General features: G+C 53.6%; 1 protein-coding gene across 5 annotated transcripts in view; it reads left to right on the top strand.

The window, feature by feature from the left end:
* The first annotated feature begins 1,759 nt into the window (after positions 1-1,759).
* B3GNTL1 (UDP-GlcNAc:betaGal beta-1,3-N-acetylglucosaminyltransferase like 1) overlaps positions 1,760-26,876 on the top strand; it is a 32,278-nt gene continuing 7,161 nt past the window's right edge. For 3 of the 5 annotated variants that reach the window (XM_059671632.1, XM_059671629.1, XM_059671628.1), the window contains exons 1-7: positions 1,760-1,878; positions 2,955-3,071; positions 3,166-3,265; positions 5,332-5,396; positions 14,040-14,105; positions 17,987-18,082; positions 25,638-25,733. In XM_059671632.1, coding sequence (XP_059527615.1) covers positions 1,834-1,878; positions 2,955-3,071; positions 3,166-3,265; positions 5,332-5,396; positions 14,040-14,105; positions 17,987-18,082; positions 25,638-25,733 — 585 coding nt within the window. In that variant the 5' untranslated portion in view covers positions 1,760-1,833. The remainder of the gene's footprint in view (positions 1,879-2,954; positions 3,072-3,165; positions 3,266-5,331; positions 5,397-14,039; positions 14,106-17,986; positions 18,083-25,637; positions 25,734-26,876) is intronic. The other 2 variants (XM_059671630.1, XM_059671631.1) reach the window with 2 other exon arrangements.

Here is a 26,876-nt window from a genome sequence, read left to right as displayed (position 1 = left end):
GAGAGACATCCGCGCATGCCATACTCACAGACAGCTGGCTGCTCCCCTGTGAACAGACCTATTATCGGGGTGCTCGGGCAGCTATGGGCAGCCAGTCTCCTACAGTCCCGGGCACTGCCCTCCACAGCGCTGGGGAGCTCTGCACCTCCCAGCAGCACCCACTGCCCGGGGAGGTCCTGCCAGGGCTCTCATGGGGTTCATCCCATCAGGAAACTTGGAAGGGACACTTGCTTGGAGGTATTGCCGTGTGAGCTGTCAGGGAGCATCGGGCTGTTGTTAAAGCTTGCACCCCGCCCCCCCTTCACTGACACACTGGAGGTAGTGTCTGACTCTGGGCCTGGTGTCCCCAGCCACACCTTTGCCATCTACACCAGCATCGTAAGAGGCTGTTGGTCAGTTTTTAAATTTGGAGGCCTTGGCTGGTGGTCTTTTGAATACAGCCAGTCTTCACTAAACAGTCTGCATTTAAAACTAAAATGAATAAAAATGAAGAACTATGTCACTTGGTGAACCAACAGTGAGCACTGGGGCTTTTGCATCGCTTTCCCTGCAGGTGTCCTTGACTTTGTTTACCTTTTTATTCTACCACATCCTCCCCAGGCCCCCTCCAGGGGTGTCAGTCCCCAGGGCCTGGTCTCTGTTGACAATCTTCCTACCATGAAGGGAATGACCTCAGGCCCCATCCAGCCACACACTGCATTTCTGAAGTGCCTCTTGGCACTCTGCTTACAAAAAGCCGATTCTAACCAAATTTTTATTAAGGAGAACACAGTGAAAAGAGAGTTTCTGGCAGCTGATAGATGTACAGAAAGCCAGGCAGGAGCAGCCAAGCCCAAGTCCGATGCACATGATGTGGGGGTGTCTGGCACCCCCATCTCTTCCTCCCAGTGATTACTGGGGCCCCAGCTCTGAATCAGAGCCCATACTCTGGTAGCCACAAAGTCCCAGGGAGCGTGTGTTCCACCTTAGATACCTGAGACTGCATTTTTACTCATGTGACCTAGGAGTTCCAACTTGTACGACAGGCTTTGCTCATAGTGATGCAATTTAAGGAAAAACTACACTTCAGGGGTGCCTACAACAGAAGGTTGGCCTTGTTGTAGTGGTTAGTTTATGGAAGGATTTGCACTCAATCTTAGTTCGGAGCATTAAAGGGTTTGTCCTTGCAGCGATGGCTGTAAACTTGCTCATTAACTTGGAGGAGTTGGGACTAACCCCGAGTGTGTGCTGGCAGCACTGGCCTGTCACAGCGGGTCCCGTTTGTCTCCCTCCCGCGTGTGCTGGCACCGGACCACCTGGCTCATGCCCAGAGCGCTGTCCACGGCGGGGCCAACTCCCCAGGCAACGAGGCCTCCAGGACGGGGAGGGGGGGCACTGCGGGGCGCAGGGCGGGGCGCGGGAGGGCGCCTTCCTCGGCCTCCACCTCCTCACGCCCCGCCTGCAGGTGTCCCCACTCAGGTAGGACAGTGCAGAGGACCCGTCACCTGCCTCCTTCACACGTGTTACAAGGTTTGGATTTTAGGTCGTAACCATCCGCAAAGCGTGCGCCTTCCTCACCACCCACGTGCTTCGGTGACCCCTGACTCCTCCGAGGACTTGGGCGTTGTAAACCCGCGCAGATGAGGACAGGTTTCCGGGGGTCAAGGAGAGGATGAGAGCGGAACCCCGGACACAGGGGTCCCCACTGCCAAAAGCCCGACGATGTAGTCCTCCGGCCGCTCTAGGCCACGCCTCTCCACTACGTCCGCTCCGCCCCGCCTGATTGGCGTCTCTCCGTGCCAATCGGAGGCGGCTTCACCTCGGACCCGCCTCCCGCGCACGCGCTGTAGGTCGATGTGGGCGGGGCGTCCGGAGGAGGAGGCCATGCGTGCTCAAGTGGTAGGTGGCCGCGCCGTCCCCGCTCCCGTCCCCTTTCGTCCCCCTCCCTCCGCCTCTGTGTCCGGGTACGGTCCCCACCTCTTCTGGGCTTGCCTCGGGTGGTCTCCGCCCCAAAGCCCCCCGCTCCGGCGGCGCGCGGACGGACCGAGCCCAGGCCCCTGTGACAGATATTCCCGTCATGCTTTGTCTGGTAGACCTTGAATAGACAGGTTCTTTTTTCTGTTTCTTGAAAAAAAAAAACAATTCCCCAAAGTGAAGTAAGTGCACGGAACTACTCTGTGATTGACACGCGCTGGGTCCGAGCCCCCGGGAACCCACAATTGTGTGTTCATGCTTGTCTCTCTCGGAGCCTCGCGGAAGCGTTTCCGCACGGAGGATTTTTCCTGTGACGCACTCATCCTCGCGCGGCGTGGGCAGGTGTCCGCGCGTCGGCACGTGCGTCCCTGGTGGTCGCGTTGCGGACTGTGCGAATGGGCACGGGTCACCGGAAGTCGGTTCCGTACACTTTAGGAATTCTTGTTTCATCCGTGCCCTCGGAGACCAGGCACGACCATCTGCTGAACTGAGTAGCGCAGCGGGAGCGGGCGGGAGTCCCCTCCCCGCCCCAGCACCCGCCCCGCCCGGATGGAGCCTGTGGAGGGGCCGTGAAAGCCTTTCTTTGTTGCTTCTCCGACGTCCCGTTCACCGAACAGGAGCGCCCCACCCAGAGGAGGGCCGCTCGGTTATTTTCATGACTGGGTTGGAGGATGCGCAGAGGCCTGTTTCAACCACAGTGGTGGTGTTTCTGGCCGAGTGATTGGAAACAGGAATTTGCCCTTGAATTGGGAACATTTTTGAAGCCTTTCAGATTTTTGTTTCCTTTTCAAAAGAATCCCCCAAACCAACTCAGGGACATGTAACATGAAATACATCTCCTGGAACCAGAGATTGGAGAACGTGGAGGGAAGGCGTAGTCTGTGTCCGCACATTCTTTCCCTCGAAACCTGGTTTTGGGTTATTTTGTCACGCGTGGTCCTGCGGGAAATGCGCGTGTCCAGTGCTCACACTAGCTGCTAACCCGTCTCTCCGGATTCCAGTCTGTGATCCTGCCCGTCCACAATGCGGAGCCCTGGTTGGACGAGTGCCTGAGGTCTGTTTGGCAGCAGGACTTCGAAGGCTCCTTGGAGCTCTCTGTTTTCAATGACGCCAGCAAGGTACTTCAGAACTTCCCCTGACCGGCCCCCGGCAAGGCCCGCTGGACTGCTCTCACGGGAGTTCCCTGACCTGCCAATGCCTTCTTGCTTTCAGGACAAGTCTATGGCTATCATTGAAAAATGGAAAGGGAAGCTAGAAGGTTCCGGTATCCTCGTCGTCATTGGAGGGCACGATTCTCCTTCTCCCAGAGGAGGTCAGTTACCATACGCTTAGCTTATTATTCAGCTGTAATGACTGGTTTTTTTAATCAACTTACATACGTCGGTAGTTTTGTGTGTTTTAAATCCTGGTGAAAAGCACCCTGAGTAACACTTAAGTTGACCACTTACTAAGTTGGTTACAGTGTCCCCAGATATACCAAGGTTGCAGGTTCGACCCCCAGTCAGAGCACATAGAAGAATCAACCAATGATGCATAAACAAGTGGAGCAACAAATCAATGTGTCTCTCTCCCTCTCTCTCTTTAAAAAAAAAAAAGTCAATAAATAAAAACGTTTTGTCTTTCATAAAATACTTTTTATTGATTAGATATAACGAGTTATATCACGTCTGAATGTATTCTAATGGCAAAAGGATTGTTGTAATTTTGTGAAAAAGAAAACGGAGTCATCCTGCTGTCTTTGAAATTAGGTAAGGCAGGTCCCATATTACACATAACAAAATGGAGTTAATTTGATTATGTCTGAAAGGACCTCTTTTCCTGTAACAGTATTTTCTTAAATAGGAAATACTGGATAACATAGATCCAAAGTATCTATTTTCAGGATTCCTGGGTTACTTTAACTGGATTAAGGTTCATTTATTATCATTTCCTATCACAGTAGAGCAAAACATTTCTTAATAATGTGATCACTTGCTAAAATAAAAATAAAACACTATCCCACCCTCTTCTCCAGGAGTAAGGAATGTTGATGCCATACTGTGGCCTGAGTTTTTTCTGCTGTGACCATGACAACCGGCTCCCCTCACAAAGGGCCGGGCCTCCCCAAACATCAGGCCCTGGCACAAACATTTGACTTTCTTCGAGGCAATAATATTAAAGCAAATTCCTCGTCTTTGCCAAACAGAAGACTCATTGTGGGAAACTTCCAGGTCCTTAGTGAGCAGCGTTTCCTTCATCACTCAAACGCTTGGGTTTGATTTTCCCTCCTAAACCCAATTCTGATGAGCGCCTTTTGAAACAGAACCATCATTAAAATGTGACTGTGGAAAGCCTCTCCTTTTTTCCAGTTTCCACGTGCTGCTCTTTGGTTTTGTTCCCATGAGGTCTTTCTCTGGGCTTGCCTCGCTTTGCAGTGATGATGGAGATTTAGCCACAGCTGTTTCGGTGATGGCTGCTAGGCCGTCCCCAGGGGTCAGGAGCCCCTCGCTCTGCCTGCCTCTGCACTTTCTTCTCTGCCTTGTTATCCTGTAGTTTGTTGAAATCTGGGACCCTTCTGCTGACTGGCTTGGGTTGGCTGAGCTCTGGGATTAAAGCTAGAAATTAAGCTGCTACCCTGTGTGAAAACAGCACTGCCCTGGGTCAGCCTTTGATGACCAGAGTGAGGGCCGGTGGCTATTAGTTGTCCCTCCTTCTCTGTTGCAGCTGGTTGACTTTGGTGCTCAGAGCAGCTAACAGGAAGGACCTGCCCTCTCGCTCTCCACCTTGGAGAGGTGCTCTCCCATTAGCGATAAACCTGGAAGTACCTTGGGTGGGCACCTACCACCTTCTCCAGGTGGACTTGGTTTTGAGTCCAGAGGGATTGAGTGTGTTAACTTTGCACACATCTGTTTTGCTTTGTGTCATGTAACTGTCTAGTGAACACGACTCGGGTGTCAGCAACCTCCTCTCTCGGGAGAGTGGTTGTTGTGCCCCTGAAAGTCTCCTCAGCCCCTTCTTTTGGGATAAATACCTCCTCCCGTCTGCCCTGCCCTCAGCACCCAGACTGAGCTTGCCCAGCGTTAATTTCTGCTCAGCATTCCCTACTCAGAAGCCGTTCCGGCTGGCCAACAGCAGTTCCTGCAGAAGCAGGCGGAGCTCACCTGCCCTGGGCAGCCTGGAGCTCCCACACGGCCCTGGTGCTGGCGGCCATTCGCGGGTTAGCATCGTGCTTATGGTATTGGCCGCTAAACGTGGAGCCTGCTTTTCTCCCTCCCCCTCCTCCTGCGGCTAACCTGAGTGCTCCCAGTGTTCCTGTCGTCCATGTTGCACTTAGTTTTATGAACAAGAGTACCATCGAAGATCGAATCATAAAAGAGCTTTTGTTTTCTTTTTAAACAGTCGGATATTCTAAAAACCAAGCAATAGCACAGAGCTCAGGGTCTTACCTGTGCTTTTTGGATTCGGTAAGTAACTCTTTGTTTTATTGCTAAGATATACACACACACACACATATGTTGAATAATTAAATAATCTTACATTTTAGTGTGGTTCTTGACAACAACTTCTAATGTATTATAATCAGAACTTTTAAGGTAGATAGGTTTTTGCCGTTTAATTACCATAGCACTTAATGAGTTAAGTTTTGATAAATTGGATTACATAAAAAAGCAAAACTGTATAGCAGAGCACTATATAAAGAAAAATGAAGATAAACTGGGAAGATGTGGACAAATACAATACTAAAAAGACTAAATAGCCTTAAGAATAAATAGTTCATGTGAGTTGAGCAAATACAAAGAAATACGGGCGATGACAAATAGGAAAGGACTGGAGTAGGGACTTCACAAAAGTGGACGTGCAAATGACAGGCTTTAAAAAAAGTTTAAATCATTTGCATGAAACAATTAGTGAGATGCTGAAAAACCAGGTTAACAAAAGTTTTTTAAAGTTGTAGATACTTGGGACTTGAAAGGTGTGAGCTGGTACTGTCGATGGCATCATTTTGCATTGTGTCTCAAGAACTGCAAAATGTTTATGCCCTTGACCCCTACATTTCTCCTGTAGGCGCCTCTGAAATTCCAAGAGATTTACGTACAAGGAACTTCAGTGTTCGCTATCAGGATGGGAAATGAGAAACAACAGTACAGGCCAGTGGAGTAATAGTGAAGGTCTGTGTGAGGGAATTACCTTTTATGAAAAATGTTTAATAACATCACAAAGGATTATGATTGGTGAAAAAAGAATACGTGATTGCATCCGTAGCGTGCACTCAGTGAGGCGTTTTCTCTGCAGTTACTTTGAGGCGCATTTGAAGAGCACTTGCGCTCCTTCCTCGGTCTGGGGTACAGAGCCCCGTCTTCTGTGCATTCCCCGGGGCGGCAGGGGGGGGGGGCGGGGGCTTGTTTTCCTTGTCAAGCTCAGCACCGGCTCAGAGCTCCCAGTTGTGCTGAATTAGTCCACACAGGAAGCTTCTTTTTGTCTCATATTGACTCAGCCTTTCCCCTGATGACCAGGAACCTACAGACAAGGCTGTGGTGCGTGTGGACGCTGGGGAAGATCGTGTGTGTGCGCGCGCGCGTGCGCGAGAACGTAAACTTGCCCGTGAAACAGCCCTGCCCTGAAAACAAGGCCCCAGCAGAGGCTGCAGCTTCCCGCCCTGCTGCTCTGGTCTCTCATCTTCCTCTTCTTTCTTAGGCTGAAACTCTTCCACCTTCCCTGTTCTCTTGCGGGGACCCTCTGCCACCCCTCTCGCTTTGTCATCTCCGTTCAGACCCTGCTCTGGGCTTATTTTCACACGGATGGACCATCTGGCGTTTTCATAAACAGTTTCCAACGAAGACAGCTTCACCCGCCACGTTGACAGTTGTGCTTTTGTGGCCTTTGGGTGATTTGGTTATTTATTTTTCTCTCTAAGCTTGCTCTTCCTGAAATACTTATAGCGAGCATGTATTTCTCTCTAATCATCATAATAAAAGGCTAATATGAAAATGGCCATCACGTAGTGACGCCTATCGACCAGTCAGCAGGGACTGAGGCTGCGTGGCACCTGGCGGGGAGCGGGGGACCTCAGGCCGCACCCCCTGCCCCGGCACCGGGCCGGGAGACCTGAGGCTGTGCCCCCTGCCCAGCAGGGCTTGACGGGGGTGGGGCCGGCTGGGTCTGGGTCTCCTGCGATTTCGAAGCACGAATGGGCGGGGACTTGACTCTGGGTCTCACGGCGCACCCCAGACTCCGACAGGAGGGAGATTTTCATATACATTTTACTAATTTTCTTTCATCTCTGATACGTCTATTATAGAGAAAGGGCAAATAGCAATATTAAAATATTTCCTCTAATTAATTCCCTTTTAATGTGCACAAATTTCATGCACCAGGCCACTAGTGACAATATAAACTTCATTTGAGAAAAACTAAGAAAACAATATTATTTACACTTGCATTAAAAAATACCTGGGAGAACCAAGATGGCGGCATAGGTTAACGCCGGAGTTTGCTGCTTTGAACAACTACTTCAAAAGTGAAACTAAAACACGGAACGGACATCACCCAGAACCACAGGAACGCTGGCTGAGTGGAAGTCCTACAACTAGGAGGAAAGAGAAACGCATACGGACACTCAGAGGAGGCGCAGTGCTGAAGTCAAATTCTGAGGTGCGGAGTGTGCGGAGCGGGCTGGCGGCGGAGGGCGCGGTTGGCATTTTCAATCGGGAGGGAGTCGCAGACTCTGAGCTCCAGATCCGGGCGAGTCTTTAGGGACCCAGACTCAAACGGGAGAAGCGGGACTGTCTGGCTTCGGTCAGAGCGAGTGCAGCTTTCTCTCCCAGCTTTGCAGCGGGTGCTGGGACTCAGAGAGGCAGAGCCCCTGGGGACAGGACTGAGAGCCGCCATAACTGCTCTCTCCGGCCCACCCTGTTGATCCTGTGCGACCCGCCCCGCCTAAGCCCTGCACAGAGGCATTTGCCGGATAGCCTCAGGCAAAGGCTAGATTAGCACCTCCCTAGAGGACAGAAGTTCTCTCACTGCCGACACAGCTGATTCTCATAGCCACTTGGCCTGGAGGTCAAACCCTCCCTGGAATTAGCTACAACAATCAAGATTTATCTATAAGACTGCGAACAAAGACCACTAGGGGGTGCACCAAGGAAGCATAACAAAATGCGGAGACAAAGAAACAGGACAAAATTGTCAATGGAAGAAATAGAGTTCAGAACCACACTTTTAAGGTCTCTCAAGAACTGTTTAGAAGCTGCCGATAAACTTAATGAGATCTACACGAAAACTAATAAGACCCTCGATCTTATATTGGGGAACCAACTAGAAATTAAGCACACACGGACTGAAATAACGAATATTATACAGACGCCCGACAGCAGACCAGAGGAGCGCAAGAATCAAGTCAATGATTTGAAATGCGAGGAAGCAAAAAACATCCAACCGGAAAAGCAAAATGAAAAAAGAATCCAAAAATGCGAGGATAGTGTAAGGAGCCTCTGGGACAGCTTCAAGCGTACCAACATCAGAATTATAGGGGTGCCAGAAGATGAGAGAGAGCAAGATATTGAAAACCTATTTGAAGAAATAATGACAGAAAACTTCCCCCACCTGGTGAAAGAAATGGACTTACAGGTCCAAGAAGCGCGGAGAACCCCAAACAAAAGGAATCCAAAGAGGACCACACCAAGACACATCATAATTAAAATGCCAAGAGCAAAAGATAAAGAGAGAATCTTAAAAACAGCAAGAGAAAGAAACTCAGTTACCTACAAGGGAATACCCATACGACTGTCAGCTGATTTCTCAACAGAAACTTTGCAGGCCAGAAGGGAGTGGCAAGAAATATTCAAAGTGATGAATACCAAGAACCTACAACCAAGATTACTTTATCCAGCAAAGCTATCATTCAGAATTGAAGGTCAGATAAAGAGCTTCACAGATAAGGAAAAGCTAAAGGAATTCATCACCACCAAACCAGGATTATATGAAATGCTGAAAGGTATCCTTTAAGAAGAGGAAGAGGAAGAAAAAGGTAAAGATACAAATTATGAACAACAAATATGCATCTATCAAGTGAATCTAAGAATCAAGGGAATAAATAATCTGATGAACAGAATGAACTGTTGATTATAATAGAATCAGGGACATAGAAAGGGAATGGACTGACTATTCTTGGGGGGGAAAGGGGTGTGGGAGATGTGGGAAGAGACTGGACAAAAATCGTGCACCTATGCATGAGGACAGTGGGTGGGGAGTGAGGGCGGAGGGTGGGTCGGGAACTGGGAGGAGGGGAGTTATGGGGGGGAAAAAAAAGGAACAAATGTAATAATCTGAACAATAAAGATTTAATTAAAAAAAAAACTGAAAAAAAAAAAATAAAAATAAACTTCATTTGAACTGGTGATTGGTGCTGGATCGGACCATCTCGTCTTCGAGGGATCTTAAGGTCTCCTCAGTATGGAGAGCCCAGCTTGAAGAACTTGGTTCCCGTCTTGGGAGAAGAAGAGAGAAATGCTCAGGTTACCCTCTCCCCAACAGGGTTTCTACTGTAACTTACTTTTTTCAATAAAGGGAAGGAAAAAAGACCTAACTGAGGTGATATCCAGGCGGAAGTGTTAGAAAATATGGGGCCTCGATGAGAGTGGTGGAACGTTCCGATCCAGGAGTCACCAGGTACCGGTAAAGCAGGCGATGGGCGTCAGCAGACCGAGGAGGGCAGAGGAAGGTCCCCAACCCCTGCCTGCATCATCGGCTGGGGAGCCAGGTCCTTGAAGGTGCCCGTTAGCATTTAGGGCCAGAGAGAGAGAAAGGGCAGGTTGGACGCCTGGCCTGCTCAGTCCCGGGGAGGAGGGGGGGGGTGGTCGGAGATGGCGGGGAGCTGTCACAGGACCGTCTGCGGAGACGGGGAGGCTGCGGGGCGGGCGTCGGTCGGACAAGAGGAGGGGTGCGGCTGTCAGACCCTGGGAGCTGGAATCGCTCTCGGTTCATTTGAAGTAAGTCAATGGAGAACGTAACCAGTTTGGTTTTCTCAGGGTCGCTGTAAGGGCCCTGTAGCTTCTGAACATGGCATCCTAGTGTTGTTCCAATTTTCTCCTTTCCATGGTGATTGCCTTGTTTTTAACTTGAGGTCTCAGGAGCACAGACTTGGGTCAGTCATGTTCCTGGTTCAGAAAAGTCTCATCTTTCCTGGTGCCAGCTCCGTTTTGTGTCTGTTTCTGTGCATGACTGTGTTGCATGTTTATCTTGATAACATCATGGGGCCCGGTGGACCTGCCGCCCAGAGTGAGCCCACTCAGTCCCCCGACCACATCAGCGCCTGCCTCCCTCTCCTGTGACCCCAGCCACATGCCGTGGCTCCCTGCTGAGCCTCGGTCTCTACAAATCTAAAGAACTTAATTTAAGAAAATTTTTAGCTGTTTTTAACTTTATAAAAAGAGAATCGGGCTGTATATAATACTTTGGAAATTTAAAACTTCTTTTGTTAAGAGTCATCTATTTTGTTGCATGTCATAGTTTATTCAGTTTTTTAAAACAGGTGAAATTTATATACAGTGACACACAAGATTTTAATGGGAAAAGTGTACAAAATGACAATTTGATGAGTTTTGACAACTGAATTCACTACGTAACTAAGGCCCCAGCCAAGATCCGGACTATCCCACCACTCCAGGCGGGGGCTGCCTGTCCTCGAATTCGCAGGATGGAGCTGTAGTGTGCACTGTTGTTTTTAGCTGTTCGCTCAGCACGGTGGTCACCGTGGTAGCTGCGTGTTGGTGGCTCATCCTTGGTTGTTATTGTCCTTTGTATGAATAGACCACAGCTTGTTTCTACACTCTCCTGCTGTCCGACCGGCCCACCTCCTCGCCTGCCCCACTGCTGTGGGCGTAGTTTCAGCCACTCGAGCAGACATGATGTGTCTCCTTGCGGTTTTAATGACATCCCCCTGGTAGATTATGATGTTGGGCACCTTTTCATGGTCTATTGGCCATTTTTGTGTGAAATGCCTATTCAGATATTTTGCCCACTTTTTTAAATTGGCTTCCCTTCCTGTTAGTGAGTTAAGAAAGTGTGTTCTTTGTTTGGGACCCTGGTCCTTTGTCAGGTGCACATACTGTATTTGTTCACTTTTCATAGGTTAGTGGTGTCTTTTGATGAGCAGTTTTACATTTTGATAAGTCAAATTTAATAACTTTTTCTTTTAGCCTTAATGTCTTTCCTAAGAAATCTCTGCCTGCCCAAAGGAGCAGTAATTCTCCTAGGTTTTCTGCCAGTAGCTTATAGCCTTTAGGTTGTGTGTAATCTGTTGTCCGCGTCCCACTGATTTCTGTGGGAGGTGTGGGGTCGGAAGTGGCTGTTTGTTGTGGTGCTCGGTGGCAGCACTGCTGGCCGAGGAGACTTTTCTCCCGTGAACCGCCGACGCCTGTGTTGAAAGTCCATTGGCCGTATCAGTGTGGGTTTATTTCCAGTTTCCCCTTCTGTTCTGTTTGTCTGGTGCGGGCACTTCATTCCCTCTGCCTGCTGTACAACGTCCCACTGAGCACACACCATCAGGTACTCACCCCTTCTCCTGTCGATGGGCGGGCGGCTATTTCTCTGCCTTCACTCTTGTGAAACATGCCTTGCGAACGTGCCTGTATCACCGTCATTGTCCATGTGGCAGACGTCCTCTTGGGGTCACACCCAGATGTGGACCCCAGGCCGCAGGGACACTGCAGGGGCCATGGGTGGCGGCCTGGGGGCAGGGCTCTCCGGCCCTGGGACTGCAGGTTCTGCAGCGTTGGCCCGTGAATGGAGGGAGCGGCCCCACTGTGTCCTGGTTTCAGATTGCGGCGAGCGCGGTCTATGCTGACGGCCTCGCCAGTTTCCTTTTCTCGTAACATGTTTGCATCTTTTTCCCACATTTCCTCTTCAAGCTTAGAGAAAAGTTGCAAGGACAGGGCAAAGAACTCCGCGCACGGCTAGCATTGTGTCCGCCTCCCAGCACCTGTGTGCTTCCTGCGCAGGACATGGGGCCACATACGTGCTTCGTTATGTTTGCGCCAACGTGTTTCAGTTTCTTTGGAGCAGTTGTAAGTGGACACTGTTTTCATTTGTGCCCACATGTGACTGTGATCACGTGGAGATGTGGCTGTCTGTGCTGGTCTCTCATTCACAGGATGAGAGACCATCCTGTGATCCCGCAGCGCTCCCACCAGTGAGGATTCTCCCGGTGCACGACTGCCCCTGCCCTGGAGACAGCTGGCTTCTTCCCTTCTGGCCTCTCTCACCTGCTGGCCTCCCACTGTCTCAGCGGAAAGCGTCCACTCGCCCTCAGCGCTGCGCTGGCTGCGGCTCCGCCACACTGTTCCTGGCCTGCTCAGAGCTCTTACCGTGAACACGTGTTGGGGTTTTTGTCAGATACCTTTTCTGTATTAGTTGGGATTTGCTGGTTTTTAAGTTAATGTTTGTTACTGAAGATTTATAAGATTTTTTTCCTGTATTCCTAGAATTGGGCGAGCTCTTTTAAAGTGCAGACTCAAGGTTTTTTCAAATGAGATAAATTTTTCTATACTAGTTCTTCATTTCTTCCCTTTTTATCTTGTTTTTTGCTCTTGGGGTTCCTGCATTTGAGTGGTAGGTCCTGCAGTCTGCTCCTTTCCCACTGTTGTCTCTTTGTAATTTTGCCTGTTCGTGTTGCAGTTCGACCTTCCCGTTCAGGTATTCGCTGGGAGCTGTGCTCCCACAGGATGATATCGCTGCTGCTTTTAGAGCGAGACTCTCTGCTGTCAGCACAGGCAGCCTTTCCTGGGGTACGAGGGCAGCGTGGAGACTCCCTTCCCGTTTTCTCCTCCAGCAGCTCTGGGCTGCGCCTCACTCTGCTTCCCGGGTCCCCTTAGGTGCTCATGGGCGACCGCAGGCCACGCCAACCTGGCAGAGGCGTGGGAGGAGGTGGTGGCCTCGGCTCCAGGTGGCCCAGGTCCCCGCCTCATAGCGCCTTCCCACTGGCTCCCTCCCCTCGGTCCTCCGACAACGTCGACGTGGGCTGTGGGTCACTAGTTGAGCGATCTGTTTAGAGGCCCGTGGGCGTGGGGTGGCGCCCCTGTGCTCTTGTGGCTGGCTGCTTTGCTGTGTCATACTTCAGTCCTGCTGCTGAGACCGTCGCCAGGGTTTGGACAGACTGTTTATCCGTTTACCAGGGATGAGCGTTCAGTAGTTTCCGCCTCCTGGCTGCGAGGGCCAAGGCCGCGGGACCGCCTGTACGAGAGTTTGTGTGGGCAGACGCTTTCGGCTCTGAGGTGTGTGGGCGGATGGGATTGCTGGTGGCACAGGAGCGCCGTATGTGGCACTGTGAGGGACAGCCAGAATGTTTTCCAAAGTGGCTTCTCCTTCTTACATTCTCACCAGCAATATGTGAGAGCTATTTGAGCTATTTGATACTGTTATAAGTGGCATCATTTAAAAAAACTTTGTAGCTATAAAAAAATTAATTGAACGTTATCAATCTTGTCTCCAGAAACCTTGCTAAATTCACTTTTAATTCTAATATTTCTCTATAGATTCTCTTAAGTTGCTTATGTGCACAATCTTCCTCTTTCTAACCCTCTGTCTTGTATTTCTTTTTCTTGACTTAAGTCTCAGGAATTTGTTAAAGTCGTGACGTGGCCATTCTTGTCTCCTTCCCCGTCTCAGGATGGAGAGCTGGAACTTCTCCCTGTTGAGTATGTTGTTTGCCGTAGGTTTTCTCACAGACACTCTTTCTGAAACTAAGTTCCCTTCTAAAAGCTGGAGGAGCACGGGACGCCCTGAGACAGAAGAGATCCCAGGCCAGGCTGCAAAAGCTTGACGCGGTGTTTTAGCTGCTCACTCCCCCACCGCACTGCGAGCCTGTCCCTCTGCAGTCACTCCTCCCCAGCTGCCCGCCACACTGCCTGCCAGGGCCGGGTCGCCTGCTGCCTGTGCAGCGTGCGAGAGCTGCAGGCTGTGGCTGGGTCAGTGCCGACCCACAGGGTCTGGTCCCCTGGGCAGGGTCTGAACTGCCTGTCTGGTCTGTTGCCCGTGTTGCTGGGGGCTGCCTGCCTCTTCCCTTCTGTGTCTGTGGCTTCCCCTGAGTTAACGTGGGCTCCTCCCTGCAGGACGACGTGATGATGCCTCAGAGGGTGAGGCTGCAGCTCGAAGCCGCGGTCCGGCACCCCACAAGCGTAAGTGCTGACGTCTGGTTCTGTGTTTTCGCTGCCGCTGATAAGATTGTCATCACAGCTTTTTTCTTTTATTTATTTACTTTTCTTGTTAAGAAGAGACCTGCTTATTACTGATAACACTCCATTTGGCTAAAACCATAAGAAGTTCACACACAAATATCTAACATGCAAATTCTCACAGGCAGTGGTTATGATACCCTGGTGTTGTCTTGGGGGAAATGGGAAGATAGTGACAGTAATTATTAAAACAAGGGCACAGTTTGAAAAATAACTCATGTTACCTGCGTATATTTTATCTGGCACATTTCAGAGGTGTATGTGAAGGGGTCATGTTGCCTGTAGGAGGGAGGCCCCACCGTACACAGGCGCAGGCTCTTGCCTGGGTGGCTCTCCTGAGACACATGCAGAGTCACGGCCCTGAGCAAAACCCCCAGAGTCGGGTCAGCTGTGCTCACTGAGCGTCACAGCCTTTCAGCTCAGCGTCCTCCTGGGTGGAAGGCGGGTTCCGGTGGGACTGCCCTCCCAGGGCACCTGTGAGGCCTGCAGGTGTTTTCCTGTGACGGAGGACATGCCTCCTCTTTGGGGTGGCACTTGCTGCCTTCTGGTGGGTACAGAGGGTCTCTGGATTTTTGTTCTGTTTTGTTTGAATCAGCATCTTTGAAGCTGTGCCCCTTGGACATGGACGCACAGGCTGAGAGCTCCCTGTGTCACAGCACCTAACAGTCCCTCTCCCCCGGGTAACTCAGTCGTGTTCTCTTTAGAGCAGCTTCCCTGTCGGCCCCAGAGCCCGGCCACTCTAGGACCATCTTCCCGGCACTCGCGGGGGCCCCTTCTCGGCGGCGTGTGGCTCGTCTCCCTGTAGGAGCCCTGGCGGGGCGGCGGCCGAGGCCCCGCCAGTCCTCAGACGCTCCCTCTCGTGCTCCTCGCTGAGTGTGCTGGCCCTCCCACTGTGGAGGGCCTCCGACCCCGGTGCTGACACGCGCCCCCTCCCCCCCACCCCCCGGCCTGGAAGGAACAGCTCCCGGAGCTCCAGCGTAGCAGGTCACCGAAGCCGTCAGTGATGGTGGTGCCCACTGCCCTGGCCTCATGTGCTGCTCTGCCCTCGGGCTCTGTGGGGACACATGCATGTTTCTTCACAGCTTGGGGTCACCGCTGTCGTGCTCCCCCTGCGTGGCCCTGCCAGCCCCTCTGCCTGGAGTCCTGGACTCCGCCTGCAGGATGCAGTCACTCCGTATCCCCTGTGGTGCCCTGCCCCGCGCTGTGCCCGCCCGTGTGCACCTGCACTGCCCGGGCCCACCTGTTGGCAGGGAGCCTGTCTCCATTTGTTTTGTCTCAAATAAAACACTTAAATCTAGTCAATGCTTGGATGTTAGTCGTGTGCCCCAGCTTGGGGGTCAGGCGTCCCCACGGCAGCGTCCAGCCCATCCAGTGCCCGGCGTGGTGTCGTTGCTGCAGGGGTCGGCCCCTGGAATCTTACGCGGCCACAGCTTCCTCGTGCGTGGGACATCCACCTGATGGAGTCGGCTGGCATGCCACCTGAGACAGCCTTCCTCACCTAGAGTCCGCCGCCATGGACTCCAGTCACGTCTCCAACCCTTCCCAGCAGCACCCAGACAGGGTGTGAAGAACTGTCGGCAGCAGCCTCCCGAGTGCACACAAGCCCGACTGGGACGGAGCAGAGGCTGCACGGGGAGCCAGAGCGCGAGGGTGGGAGACCGAGCTGGGAGGACATCTCCAGGGTGTGGAAGCCGAGGGGGCAGGGGGACCCTTCGCAGGAGCTGCAGGTGCCTGGTGGGGCTCAGGGCCCTGTGGCTCCCACCAGATCCTGAGACGCTCACAAGGCGAGGAGTCTGAGCGCGCAGGGCAGGGGGGCGTGCTCGGTGCAGAGGTGGGCTCCGCCTCCACGGAGGCTTGTGGACATCCGCAGTCACTGAAGATGTCATGTCTCACCACTTCCTGGTTGGGAAAGACGTCGGAAAACAAGCTTGGACACAGCGTTGGGACAGTTACTGCTTCTCCTCGGAGCCACATGGGAACGTCGTCCAGCTCCGGACAGTGGGCTGGACCTGCAACCTTCAGGCCCTGGTCATCAGGCATCGTTGGATTCCTCCGTGGGGTCAGAGGACTGGCCTCCAGCAGTGTTGGCGAGATTCCCCAGTGACGTGGAAGGAGAGATGAGAGGCGCGCCGTGTGGCCTCGCTCCTTTGCTGGGAAGGAGCCCTGGATGGGCGTCTGCTCACGGGTCGTCCACCAGGCAGGGCAGGGCAGGTGCAGGTTTGCAGACGTTTCTGGTCTGACAGGTGTGACGGAATTACAGGGGGCCCGACTCCGGAGGAGCAGCCCAGCTTTTCCGAGGTTAAGCTGCACTGACGGCCAAGCTAACTGCCTCTGCCTGTCCATGCTAATCGTGTGACCCGGCGACAGTCACAGGCACGGCCCCGCCCCGCGAGGACGCCGCCGTGTGTGAGCACTTGGCTGAGCCGCCCTCATGGGGGACGCCGTGTCTCCTTCCGAGCGACGGCCACCCAGCAGTTCCTAGCGTTGGAATGTGGCCCACGTGGAAGCTGCCACGCCCCTGGCACCAGTGTGGGCGCTCTCGAGAGCAAGCTGCTTTCAGATACGTTGCTGTCCACCTTCTTCATTTTCATACTGAAAATAATCAAAGACGACCAGCTCCGTAATGAAATCACTTTGGGCAGTCCTGCAGGCGAGACTCAGACGGACCACGGTGCCTGGGGATACGCAGGAATTTGGGAAAGGCAGGCTGCGTCTGTTCCTCCTGCTCTTAACGTAAACTGCCTGGGGCTGCACTTGTACCACGTTCCAGGCTGAGCTCTTGCTCGCCATCCACTCGAGTTCCTGCTCAGGAGGAACTCCGCCTCCTGCCAGTGCTCCCGGCTGGCGGCGGGGGCTGCTCTGTGGGACCAGCTCCTGCCTTGCAGGTTTTCAGTGGAGACAGGGATGTCCTCACGGTCTGGCTGCATCAGAACAAAGCAGCTTTAGAGAGCTCGTTACTGTGGGGTTGGACTTTTTTTTTTAATCACGACCTACAAAACCTTAATTTGCGGTGGCTGATTGGTGGTTTTGTCGAGTGTATCATATATTTAGTTCGGAAAGAATGAAGTGAATGCTAAGTGTATGCTTGCCCTTGGCCACTGTTTTCTGAGTGCAGGTTACGAGAAAGCCACTTCATTGTGAAGGCAAGGCCCTGCGGTGGCTTCCACAAATGGCGCAGCCGCATTGTCTCTGCAGAATGTGTGGGCGTCACTGGGCAGCGCCACTGTGGCGTTTGTCCGGCACGTACTGAACCTTTCCGAGCAGAGATCAGCTGTGGGGCCGGCGCTGGGGTGCAGGGGCTCCTTGCCAAGGAGGGCAGCATCCTGGAGCATTCCCAGCCCATGTTGACGGCTTTTGGGAAAGATGGGCCCTTGGTAGGAGGATGTCTCCGAGGTCAGCGAGTTCCCAGGGAGCTCAGTACGAGCAGTAAGCTCGTGACCATCCTGCCGGGGCCCCGCGTCGAGGGGGTGCTGGCACCTCTGTCTTTGCAGCACCGTGTGGAGCAGAGGCAAGGACAGCGCCTCCAGGGGCTACAGGTGAGCCAGCGCAGGCCCTGGAGCGAGCACACGGCCTCTGCCCTGGAGCATCAGGGTCTCGAGGAGGGTGGAATCCTTGGTGTGCGGCCCCTGTGCCGTCACCCGTCACCCGAGAGGACACAGGCCACCTCGGGTGTACAGGGCTGTGGGCGGAGCAGCAGAGCCCCTCCTCCTCCCTTGTTCCCAGAAGCTCACCCTAACCCGGCCCAGAGGTGCCCACTGGTGCCAGGTGAGAGGTAGACACAGGTGTGTGCACCCAGGAACTCACAGACTCTCTTCCGCTCACAGATCATAGGCTGCCAAGTGAGGAGAGAGCCCCCCAACTCCACGGAGCGCTACACGCGCTGGATCAACCAGCTGGCGCCGGGGCAGCTGCTCACGCAGGTACTTGTTGCCCAGACTGGGCGCTGGCCACACTCCCCAGGGAGACGCCGCTTGTGCTGGCAGCGGGGCCTGGTTCATCCTTTAGCCCTGTTTGCCCACGCCCAGGTGTGCCAGCGCTCACTGGGGAAGGGGGAGCATTTCAGAGGAGCCAGAGGGCAGGAGCCTGGGAGTGGGGCAGAGCAGCCCAGAGGGGGACTGGATGGAGCGCAGGGGTGTGCCTGGGCAGGGCCGAGCTTTGGGCAGGTGGAGGGTGGTGTCAGATGGACACACTGCCGGCCGGGGCTGGGGCTGGAAGCTGAGGTACAGCATCTGGGGGGGGCTGCCCTGCAGGGGGTCAGGTCTGGTTCTGAGCTGCCAAGAGGCCTGGGTTGAAATCAAACTGGAAACCACCTGTGAGGGGTGTGGGGCTGCTGGGGACGGCTGGCGGGAGGGGGGCAGCCCCCCCACCCCCAGGCCGTGGCTCCAGGAGCCTGGAAAGGTTCCCTGCCGGTGTGGTGGGTGCTGGCATGTAGCTCACACAGCGATTCCCGTGGCCCTGCCATGTAAAGAATGCTTTTTACTGAACTGAATTTTGGAACTTGGTGTGAGGGATGATCTGTGTGATCATTTTCTCCTGAGGTTAGCGTTCCTGGTGGTTCTGGCTCTGAGGCCACGCTCCCCGAGTCACAGTGACGCAGGGCATGCCCTGGTGACAGCGCCGGCGCCCTGGCCCTTTCTCTGCCGGGAGGGGCTGTGGGGCTCACAACTCCAGGACGGGCCCGTCGTGCACGCACCCTCAGGACATGCACTCATGGGTCCTTTCTCTGTTTTTCTGAACAAAGGAGCACAGGAGACCTGGCAAGAGCTGCCAGGTCCGTGGTCCCCGGGCACTCGGTGTTGCCGGGGAGGGCGGGCGGGCAGGTCACCCAGGGATGAAGCTGCTGAGTTGGACTCCTGACCTGTTTGATTTTCTGGTAGAATGAGACTCAGGCAAAGACTGTAGCTAAGCACAGAGGGTGCAATTTAAATGCAGCAGCACCGTCTCAGCCAGAAATACAAGGTCTGGGCTGAGGGCGTGCAGGAAGCCTCCCCGTCCGTCCTGCATCGCAGAAACAGGTACGTGTAACGCTCGTCACGGTGCTTTCTTTAGCAGGCCAGGGAGCTTACCGTCTGAAGTTCCTCAGGATAAATCGAAGGCCGTATTTCTTAACGAAGTCACCTCTCAACCGTTAGTTACAGAAAACCATGCTTTAGTCAGGCAGACGCCACCACGTGGGTCCCTCCGTGTTCACGGTCCACACCAGCGACGGGAGCCTTCTGAGCGCAGCGTGTCGGCGTTTTGAAAACCCTCACTTAACTCTGGGGCCGTGTCACATAGAGACATTTTTTGATATTTGCAACCATAGTAAAACAAAGGTTTATATTTTTGATATTTATTTTATATATTTAAATACCATTTAACAAAGAAAAATCAACCAAAGAAATGGTGTCATAGGTTCGCCATCACTGGTCTACACTGTCCCCTCTGTGCTCACTCCCAGCACCTTTCCTCGTCTTGTGAGAACACCTTGGGTTAGGGCCCTACCTTACAGTCACCGCCTACGTATAGCCCCCTTGGTGGTTAGGGCTGTCACGTGGGCTCCAGGCCGCAGCACGGACACCCTCCTCGTGCTCCTCGGCCTGGTGGCTCCCTCCTTGCAGATGGCAGGGCAGCTCCGCCATGAAAGCTCTCAGCCCACGTGGACAAGGCTGGGCTCAGACTCCGCCTGGGGGTTATCCTAGGGCTCTGGGCACGGTGTTTCACCTCATCGGTACTGGTCACCTGGTCCCAGACTGCCTGACGGTGTGCTGGCCGTGGTGATCAGCTGCCGAGGAGGACCCAGGAGAGAAGGAGAGTTTGAGAGGATGCTCGTGTCGGGGCACGGTGCCAGCAGGGTGGAGACGAGAGGTCAGCTCACCTTGTGGGGTCAGCAGCAGTGATGATGGGAGACAGGGGCCCCGGCTGGCCCTGGAAGGTCTCCCCGACGTCCTGGCCCTGAGGTTGAGGGCTGAGGCCACACTGCAGGTCAGTCAGCAGGGGGCCTGCTGCGAGGGCACTGGTGTCTCCATCCTGTCAGGCGTTTCCAGTCAGAATGGAGCGGGTGCCATCGGCCAGTTGCTGCCCGGAGGCCCCAGGCCTCCCATCAGCTGGGCGATCCCTGTGGCCGTTTTCCTTCCGTAAAAGGCAAGGGTTTAAGCCCAACACCCAGAGCCTCGGGCCGACTGCTCTGTGGCACCTTGCAGCGTGCATGGGTGACATCCCGCAGCCGGTCCCATGGTTCTGGCGGCGTCCATAGCACAATGGTTGGAACCCGCTGGTTTGTGTAAAACCAGGACATTTCACTCTTCTTTGATCTCCTTGTGTCTTTTTCTAAAAAGTTTGTCCTTGAAGCTCCATGGTTTTCACCTAACTCTAACCCATCAGCATTTATGAAATGTAAAATCTGACTGCCCTGACATGGTGCAGCTGTGTCGTTTCTTCACGTTCTCCGCTAACGGGAGTGCCGTAAAGTGGTGTCTGTGGCGCAGGTCCAGTGGGAATGAGCGACGTTCCACCTGGGGCAGAAGAGCGCCCACCAGCCTCCCCCAACGCGACTGGAAAGGGAACTGCCTGCTCATGGCCGTGCCTCTGTTAAAGCCAGAGCCGTAGCTTTTGGATTTCACATCAAAGCCCATTCTTGCTGCTGTGTGGGCGTTCAGTGTCAGAGCCCTGGAAAACTGTTATCCATCTGAAGACAGTCTTCCAGCAGATTGGAATTTAGAAATCAGGATAAGCCACAGAAATCTGGAAATGAGTCATGTGAACTGTGATCTTTCTCGGTGAGAATCCTGTCACTTCCTGCAGAGACACAGTTAACGAGGCTGTGAATCTCTCTAACGGCTCGGACTCTGACTCCAGGCTTCTCCTTCGTGAATGAACACCGAGCGCATGTGCAGCCCGCAGTCCGTCCTTCCTCTTCCCAAAGCGGTCCCCTTTGCTGCGTCCACGCGTCCTGCGCCTTCCTCAAGGGCCACGGCAGGTTTGCCGGTGGCATGGGGGGCTTGTTCCCGTTTGTTCCGCATCGGAAACATCTTGGGATAGACTTCTACGGATTGAGAACTACACACAATTCACTTTTGCGAAGTGCACCTTCTGTTGGCATAAAGCCAGGGAGAGCCCCAGACTCCCGGGTTCCCAGAGCAGCGCCTGGGCCCGCGAGGCCTCACGTGGGAGCCGTGTTGACAAAGTTCTGAGAAACTGGATTATCTGATTTTTCAGTCGGTGACACAAACAGGGAGTGACAGCTTGAGAGTGAAGAGAAGGCGAAAATCGAAAAGGATTAGAAAGTCCCAACAGTCTCACTGGAGGGAAGGGCGTGGCTCTGGTGGCAGGTGGGGGGCAGCTCTGTCCACCGCGGGGGGAGCGCAGGGGGCTGACCCAGGAAAGGGGAGCTGCTGGCCTGTCTGTTCGGCCTGGGGCCTGGTTTTGACACTGAACGTCCAACAGGCCGCTCCTCCTCGCGGCCCAGAGTGCCCTCTGCTGGGCCTGCGTGGAGCTCGAGGCTCCCTGAGTCATCTGAGCAGCAGGTTCAGGTCCCCATTATTTACCTGAGCATGAAAGAGCGGAAAAAGTCAGCATAAGAGCATTCATGCCTCTTGGTCCTATTTCATGTGGGTTCCACGAATCCTGAGATCTGGGGGCCATTTCTGCACCTCATTTACTCACAGACCCAGCAGTGAGGGAGACGAGGGGGGCGCTGGCCTGTTCCAGGCTCAGTAGTCAAACAGTTTTCATTTAAATTGAAGCCAAAGGCCCACCCCTTACCAGGTAGCCCCCTGGTTGGCAGGTTGTTCTGCTGCCTGTTTTGTACATAAGGTTTTATTGGTGCCCAGCCGGGCGATTGGTGTCCACGCTCTCTAAAAATCAATGGAAAAAATGCCTTTGGGTGAGGAAAACAACAGCAGAGATTCAGAGGTCTGGTCGGGCTGTGGCCGCAGGACTCCTGAAGTACGTGGGGAGGTTCTTGGTCCGGATTTGTCGCTCCTTCAGGCCGCTCAGGCCCGGCTGCACCTGAGCACGCGAGGGGGGAGCTGGACGTAACGCCTGCTGGGAGGCAGGAGGCCGGACAAGCAATGAACCACCTGGAACGCAAGAACACAGAAAAGCTTGAAAGAAACGACCAGGTCAGGCCAACTTGTCCTCTGACTGGACTTAAAGAAATCACCTCCAAAGGTGCTTTCTTTGCTTTTTTGTTCCATTTTTATCCCTTCGTTCCCATCACCCTTCAGATAATGTCAGGTGTGGAGACGAGCTTGTGTCAGGTGGTGCCGGGTGTGTGCTGGGCCTGGACGCGGGTGCCCGTCCATGGAAAGGGTCGAGTGGGGAGCAGAGAGACAGCCCCCGGGCCCTGGCATGCCCACCTGGAAGCTTGGAGGGAGGCAGGAAGTCGAGAAATGCCCTGGCACAGAAGTCCTCTCTCTTTGTTCTTTTTTTTTTTTTAATTAAATCTTTATTGTTCAGATTATTATATTTGTTCCTCTTTTTTCCCCCCATAACTCCCCTCCTCCCAGTTCCCGCCCCACCCTCCGCCCTCACTCCCCACCCACTGTCCTCATCCATACGTGCACGATTTTTGTCCAGTCTCTTCCCACATCTCCCACACCCCTTTCCCCCCCAAGAATAGTCAGTCCATTCCCTTTCTATGTCCCTGATTCTATTACAATCACCAGTTCATTCTGTTCATCAGATGATTTATTCACTTGATTCTTAGATTCACTTGTTGATAGATGCATGTTTGTTGTTCATAATTTGTATCTTTACCTTTTTCTTCTTCTTCCTCTTCTTTTTTTTTATATATTTTATTGATTTTTTACAGAGAGGAAGGGAGAGAGACAGAGAGTTAGAAACATCGATGAAAGAGAAACATCGACCAGCTGCCTCCTGCACATTTCCCACTGGGGATATGCCCGCAACCCAGGTACATGCCCTTGACCGGAATCGAACCTGGGACCTTTCAGTCTGCAGGCCGACGCTCCATCCACTGAGCCAAACCGGTTTCGGCTCTTCCTCTTCTTAAAGGATACCTTTCAGCATTTCATATAATACTGGTTTGGTGGTGATGAACTCCTTTAGCTTTTCCTTATCTGTGAAGCTCTTTATCTGACCTTCCGTTCTGAATGATAGCTTTGCTGGATAAAGTAATCTTGGTTGTAGGTTCTTGGTATTCATCACTTTGAATATTTCTTGCCATTCCCTTCTGGCCTGCAAAGTTTCTGTTGAGAAATCAGCTGACAGTCATATGGGTATTCCCTTGTAGGTAACTGAGTTTCTTTCTCTTGCTGCTTTTAAGATTCTCTCTTTGTCTTTTGCTCTTGGCATTTTAATGATGATGTGTCTTGGTGTGGTCCTCTTTGGATTCCTTTTGTTTGGGGTTCTCTGCGCTTCCTGGACCTGTAAGTCTATTTCTTTCACCAGGTAGGGGAAGTTTTCTGTCATTATTTCTTCAAATAGGTTTTCAATACCTTGCTCTCTCTCATCTTTTGGCACCCCTATAATTCTGATGTTGGTACGCTTGAAGCTGTCCCAGAGGCTCCTTACACTATCTTCGTATTCTTTTTTCATTTTGCTTTTCCAGTTGGGTGTTTTTTGCTTCTTCGCATTTCAAATCTTTGCCTTGATTCTTGCGCTCCTCTGGTCTGCTGTTGGGAGTCTGTATAGTATTCGTTATTTCAGTCCCTGTATGCTTAATTTTAGTTGGTTCTTTATCATAACATCGAGGGTCTCATTAGATTTCTTGAGGATCTCAATAACTTTATCGGCGGCTTCTAGACAGTTCTTGAGAGACCTTAAAAGTGTGGTTCTGAACTCAATATCCTCCATTGACAGTTTTGTCCTGTTTCTTTGTCTCCGCATTTTTTATGCTTTCTTGGTGCACCCCCTAGTGGTCTTTGTGCGCAGTCTTGTGTAGTTAAGCCTTGATTGATGTCGGCAATACTGGGGGTGATTTGACCTCCAGGCTAACTGGCTATGAGAATCCGCTGTGTCTGCAGTGGGAGAGCTTCTGTGCTGGATCTCTAGGGCGGTGCTAATCTAGCCTTTGCCTGAGGCTATCCGGCAAATGGTTCTGTGCAGGGCTTGGGCGGGGCGGGTCCCCCGGGGATCTACAGGGCGGGCTGGAGCGAGCAGTTATGGCGGCTCTCAGTTCCGTCCCTAGGGGCTCTGCCTCACAGAGTCCCAGCAACCGCTGCAAACCTCGGAGAGAAAGCTGCCTTCGAGTTCCGACCGAAGCCAGACAGTCCCGCTTCTCCCGTTTGAGTCTGGGTCCCTAGAGACTCACCCGGATCTGGAGCTCAGAGTCTGAAACTCCCTCCCGATTGAAAACAACAACCGCGCCCTCCGCCGCCAGCCCGCTCTGTGCCCGCTCCGTGCCCGCACTCCGCACCTCAGTATTTCACTTCAGCACTGCGCCTCCTCTGAGTCTGGGTATGATATTCTCTTTCCTCCTAGTTGTAGAATTTCCACTCAGCCAGCCTTCCTGTGGTTCTGGATGATGTCCGTTCCGTCTTTTAGTTGTTTTTTGAAGTGGTTGTTCGAGGCAGCAATCTCAGGTGTTAACCTATGCCGCCATCTTGGTTTCTCCCTTTGTTCTTTTTTTGACGGAGGGAAACATTACGAAACGCTTTGGAAACTGTTCTGGCTTGTTCAGGTAGTATTGGGGGTGGGGGTCGATGAGACCGAGGGAGTGCGACTCAGTCAGAACCGTCTGGGAAGAGGCAGCCCTGAGAAATGATAGGTGCTGTGCTCTGGGCGATTACGTGTGATCGCAGACTGTCCGTGGAGGCCGTGGATGTGGGAGACCTGCAGTCGCTTTCATCCCGCTGTGTTGCACCTTCAGAAAAACTCCTCCCGCTCCCCTCGCGCGTCCCTTCCCTCCCACAGCGGGAAGCTGCGGAGATGGATTTGGAGATGAAAGCACAGAGCCGGGAACACCTCCGAATAAGGGCCACCGAGCGTGTGCGGGGACCTGAGCTCGGCCCCGAGTCCTCTGCCTCTTCTCTGGCAAATGTGTGCTCTGGGGAGGCGGCGAGGAGGACTCGGCCGGCAGCCCAGGCAGGACCCCAACGTAGGCACATCTGTTCAGGCTCTTATTTGTACAGATTTTCGTAGGTTTTCTGTTTCCTCTTGAGTCCCTTCGATAGGAATTTGTCCATTTCATCTAAACTCCTAGTTATCATCTCGATCCTTTTATGCTATTTTAGTTCTGTTCCCTGTGATACTCAGACAAGCGATGCCATCGATCAAACGCAGGAGGAGGCTCCTTAGCAAACACTGTGAGCATCCGCCGGGAACAGAACCTGGGGTGGGCTGGGTCCCGCTACCCATGTCCCAGCGCCTGCCCTCCGCCCTGCGCCGGGGGCTGGACACTCGATCTCGTAGCAGAGTCCCACGAGCCTGCAGCTGCAGAGGACGGACGCGCAGAGCAGCCTGTCACCCCTGAAAGACACTCGGGGGTGAGGTGCAGGCGCTGTGATGAGCTTCCAGTGTTAACTGTTCCAGGTCTTCACCTCCAATGGCCCGACTGTGGTCATGCCCACCTGGTTCTGCTCGCGAGCGTGGTTTTCTCACGTGGGCCCCTTCGACGAGGGCGGGCAGGTAAGTGTGGGTCCCCCTGTGGAGTCCTCCTCTGGGATTGGGGTTGGTGCCATCATTCCCCAGACTGGGGACCCCCATCCCCCCACCCCACCCTAACGCTTGTAGGCGCCACGACCTAGTCCAGGGATCAGGGGTGAGGGAAGCTCCTCTGAGACGGTCCCCAGCACTTCGCTGCCCTGCTGAGCTCCGGGGGCAGCTGGGGCCCAGCACCGTGTTTGTTTCGCCACAAGCAAGGGATTTCTGTGTGAGGCTACGGGCGTCACACCTGCCCTGGCCCAGGCCCCGGTTACCTCATCCTGTTGATGTGGGTGGTGGGTGACAGTGGGAGGAGGCAGCCCTGTGGGAAGCAGCCACGCTGGGCAGAGCTACACCCACTGGGTTCCGGCCTCTGCTGCTGGCCTGCGCACTGTTCCTCCCCAGCCCATCTTAGGGTGAAGGCTCCTGCACCCCATTACAAAGTAATCCTCGGGTTTAATCAGTGTGTTTCCCTTAACCCCCCCCCTGGGAAATGGGCTTTGTGGACATGACTTCCTCTCTCCAGGTTGGAGGGGGTGGACCAGGTGTGCCAAGGCCCATCAGGCCTTCCCTGTTTTGACCTTTGATGCCCTGCCCCCGGCACTGTGGGGGGCCTGGGTGTAGGGGGTGGCGGGAGTTCTGGGAACAGGGTTCCTGGGGGTCTGGGGATCCCAGACCAGAAGCAGGGACGGGGACTCAGGCCAGACTCCACCATCCGCCCTCGAACCTTGGCCACAGTCCTTCTGGCTCTGGGCCGACAGTTCACTGACTGATGGGGGCCACGTGGACTGCCCCCTCCCTGGTCCCGCCCAGCATCCCTCTGCCTCCCCCCAGCACTCCCTCCCCCCCACCCCCCCCCCGTGCCTGTCGCCCACAGGAGCCTCACCCCTGACCCCCAACCCGCCTTCCAGCTGGGTAGTCCCTCACGGCCACAGACATGCTCTGCAGGGTCAGGGCCATTCTCAGGTTTAAAAGCCAGAGCCCTGCCCAGCAGTGCTGCCTGGGATGTAGCCAGCCCCCTGCCCGCCCCGGCCCCAGGATCGGCCCGCTGTGCTGCTCCTGCCCATGGCCCCACCACGCCTGATGGCACGCGGATCACCTGGCCCCTGTCTCTGTCCTGGAGGCGAA

This window comes from Myotis daubentonii, chromosome 16, assembly GCF_963259705.1.
Source record: "Myotis daubentonii chromosome 16, mMyoDau2.1, whole genome shotgun sequence".
Lineage (NCBI taxonomy): Eukaryota > Metazoa > Chordata > Mammalia > Chiroptera > Vespertilionidae > Myotis > Myotis daubentonii.
Note: the sequence above shows the minus strand (reverse complement) of the source record. Positions and strands in the feature narration are given on the sequence as shown.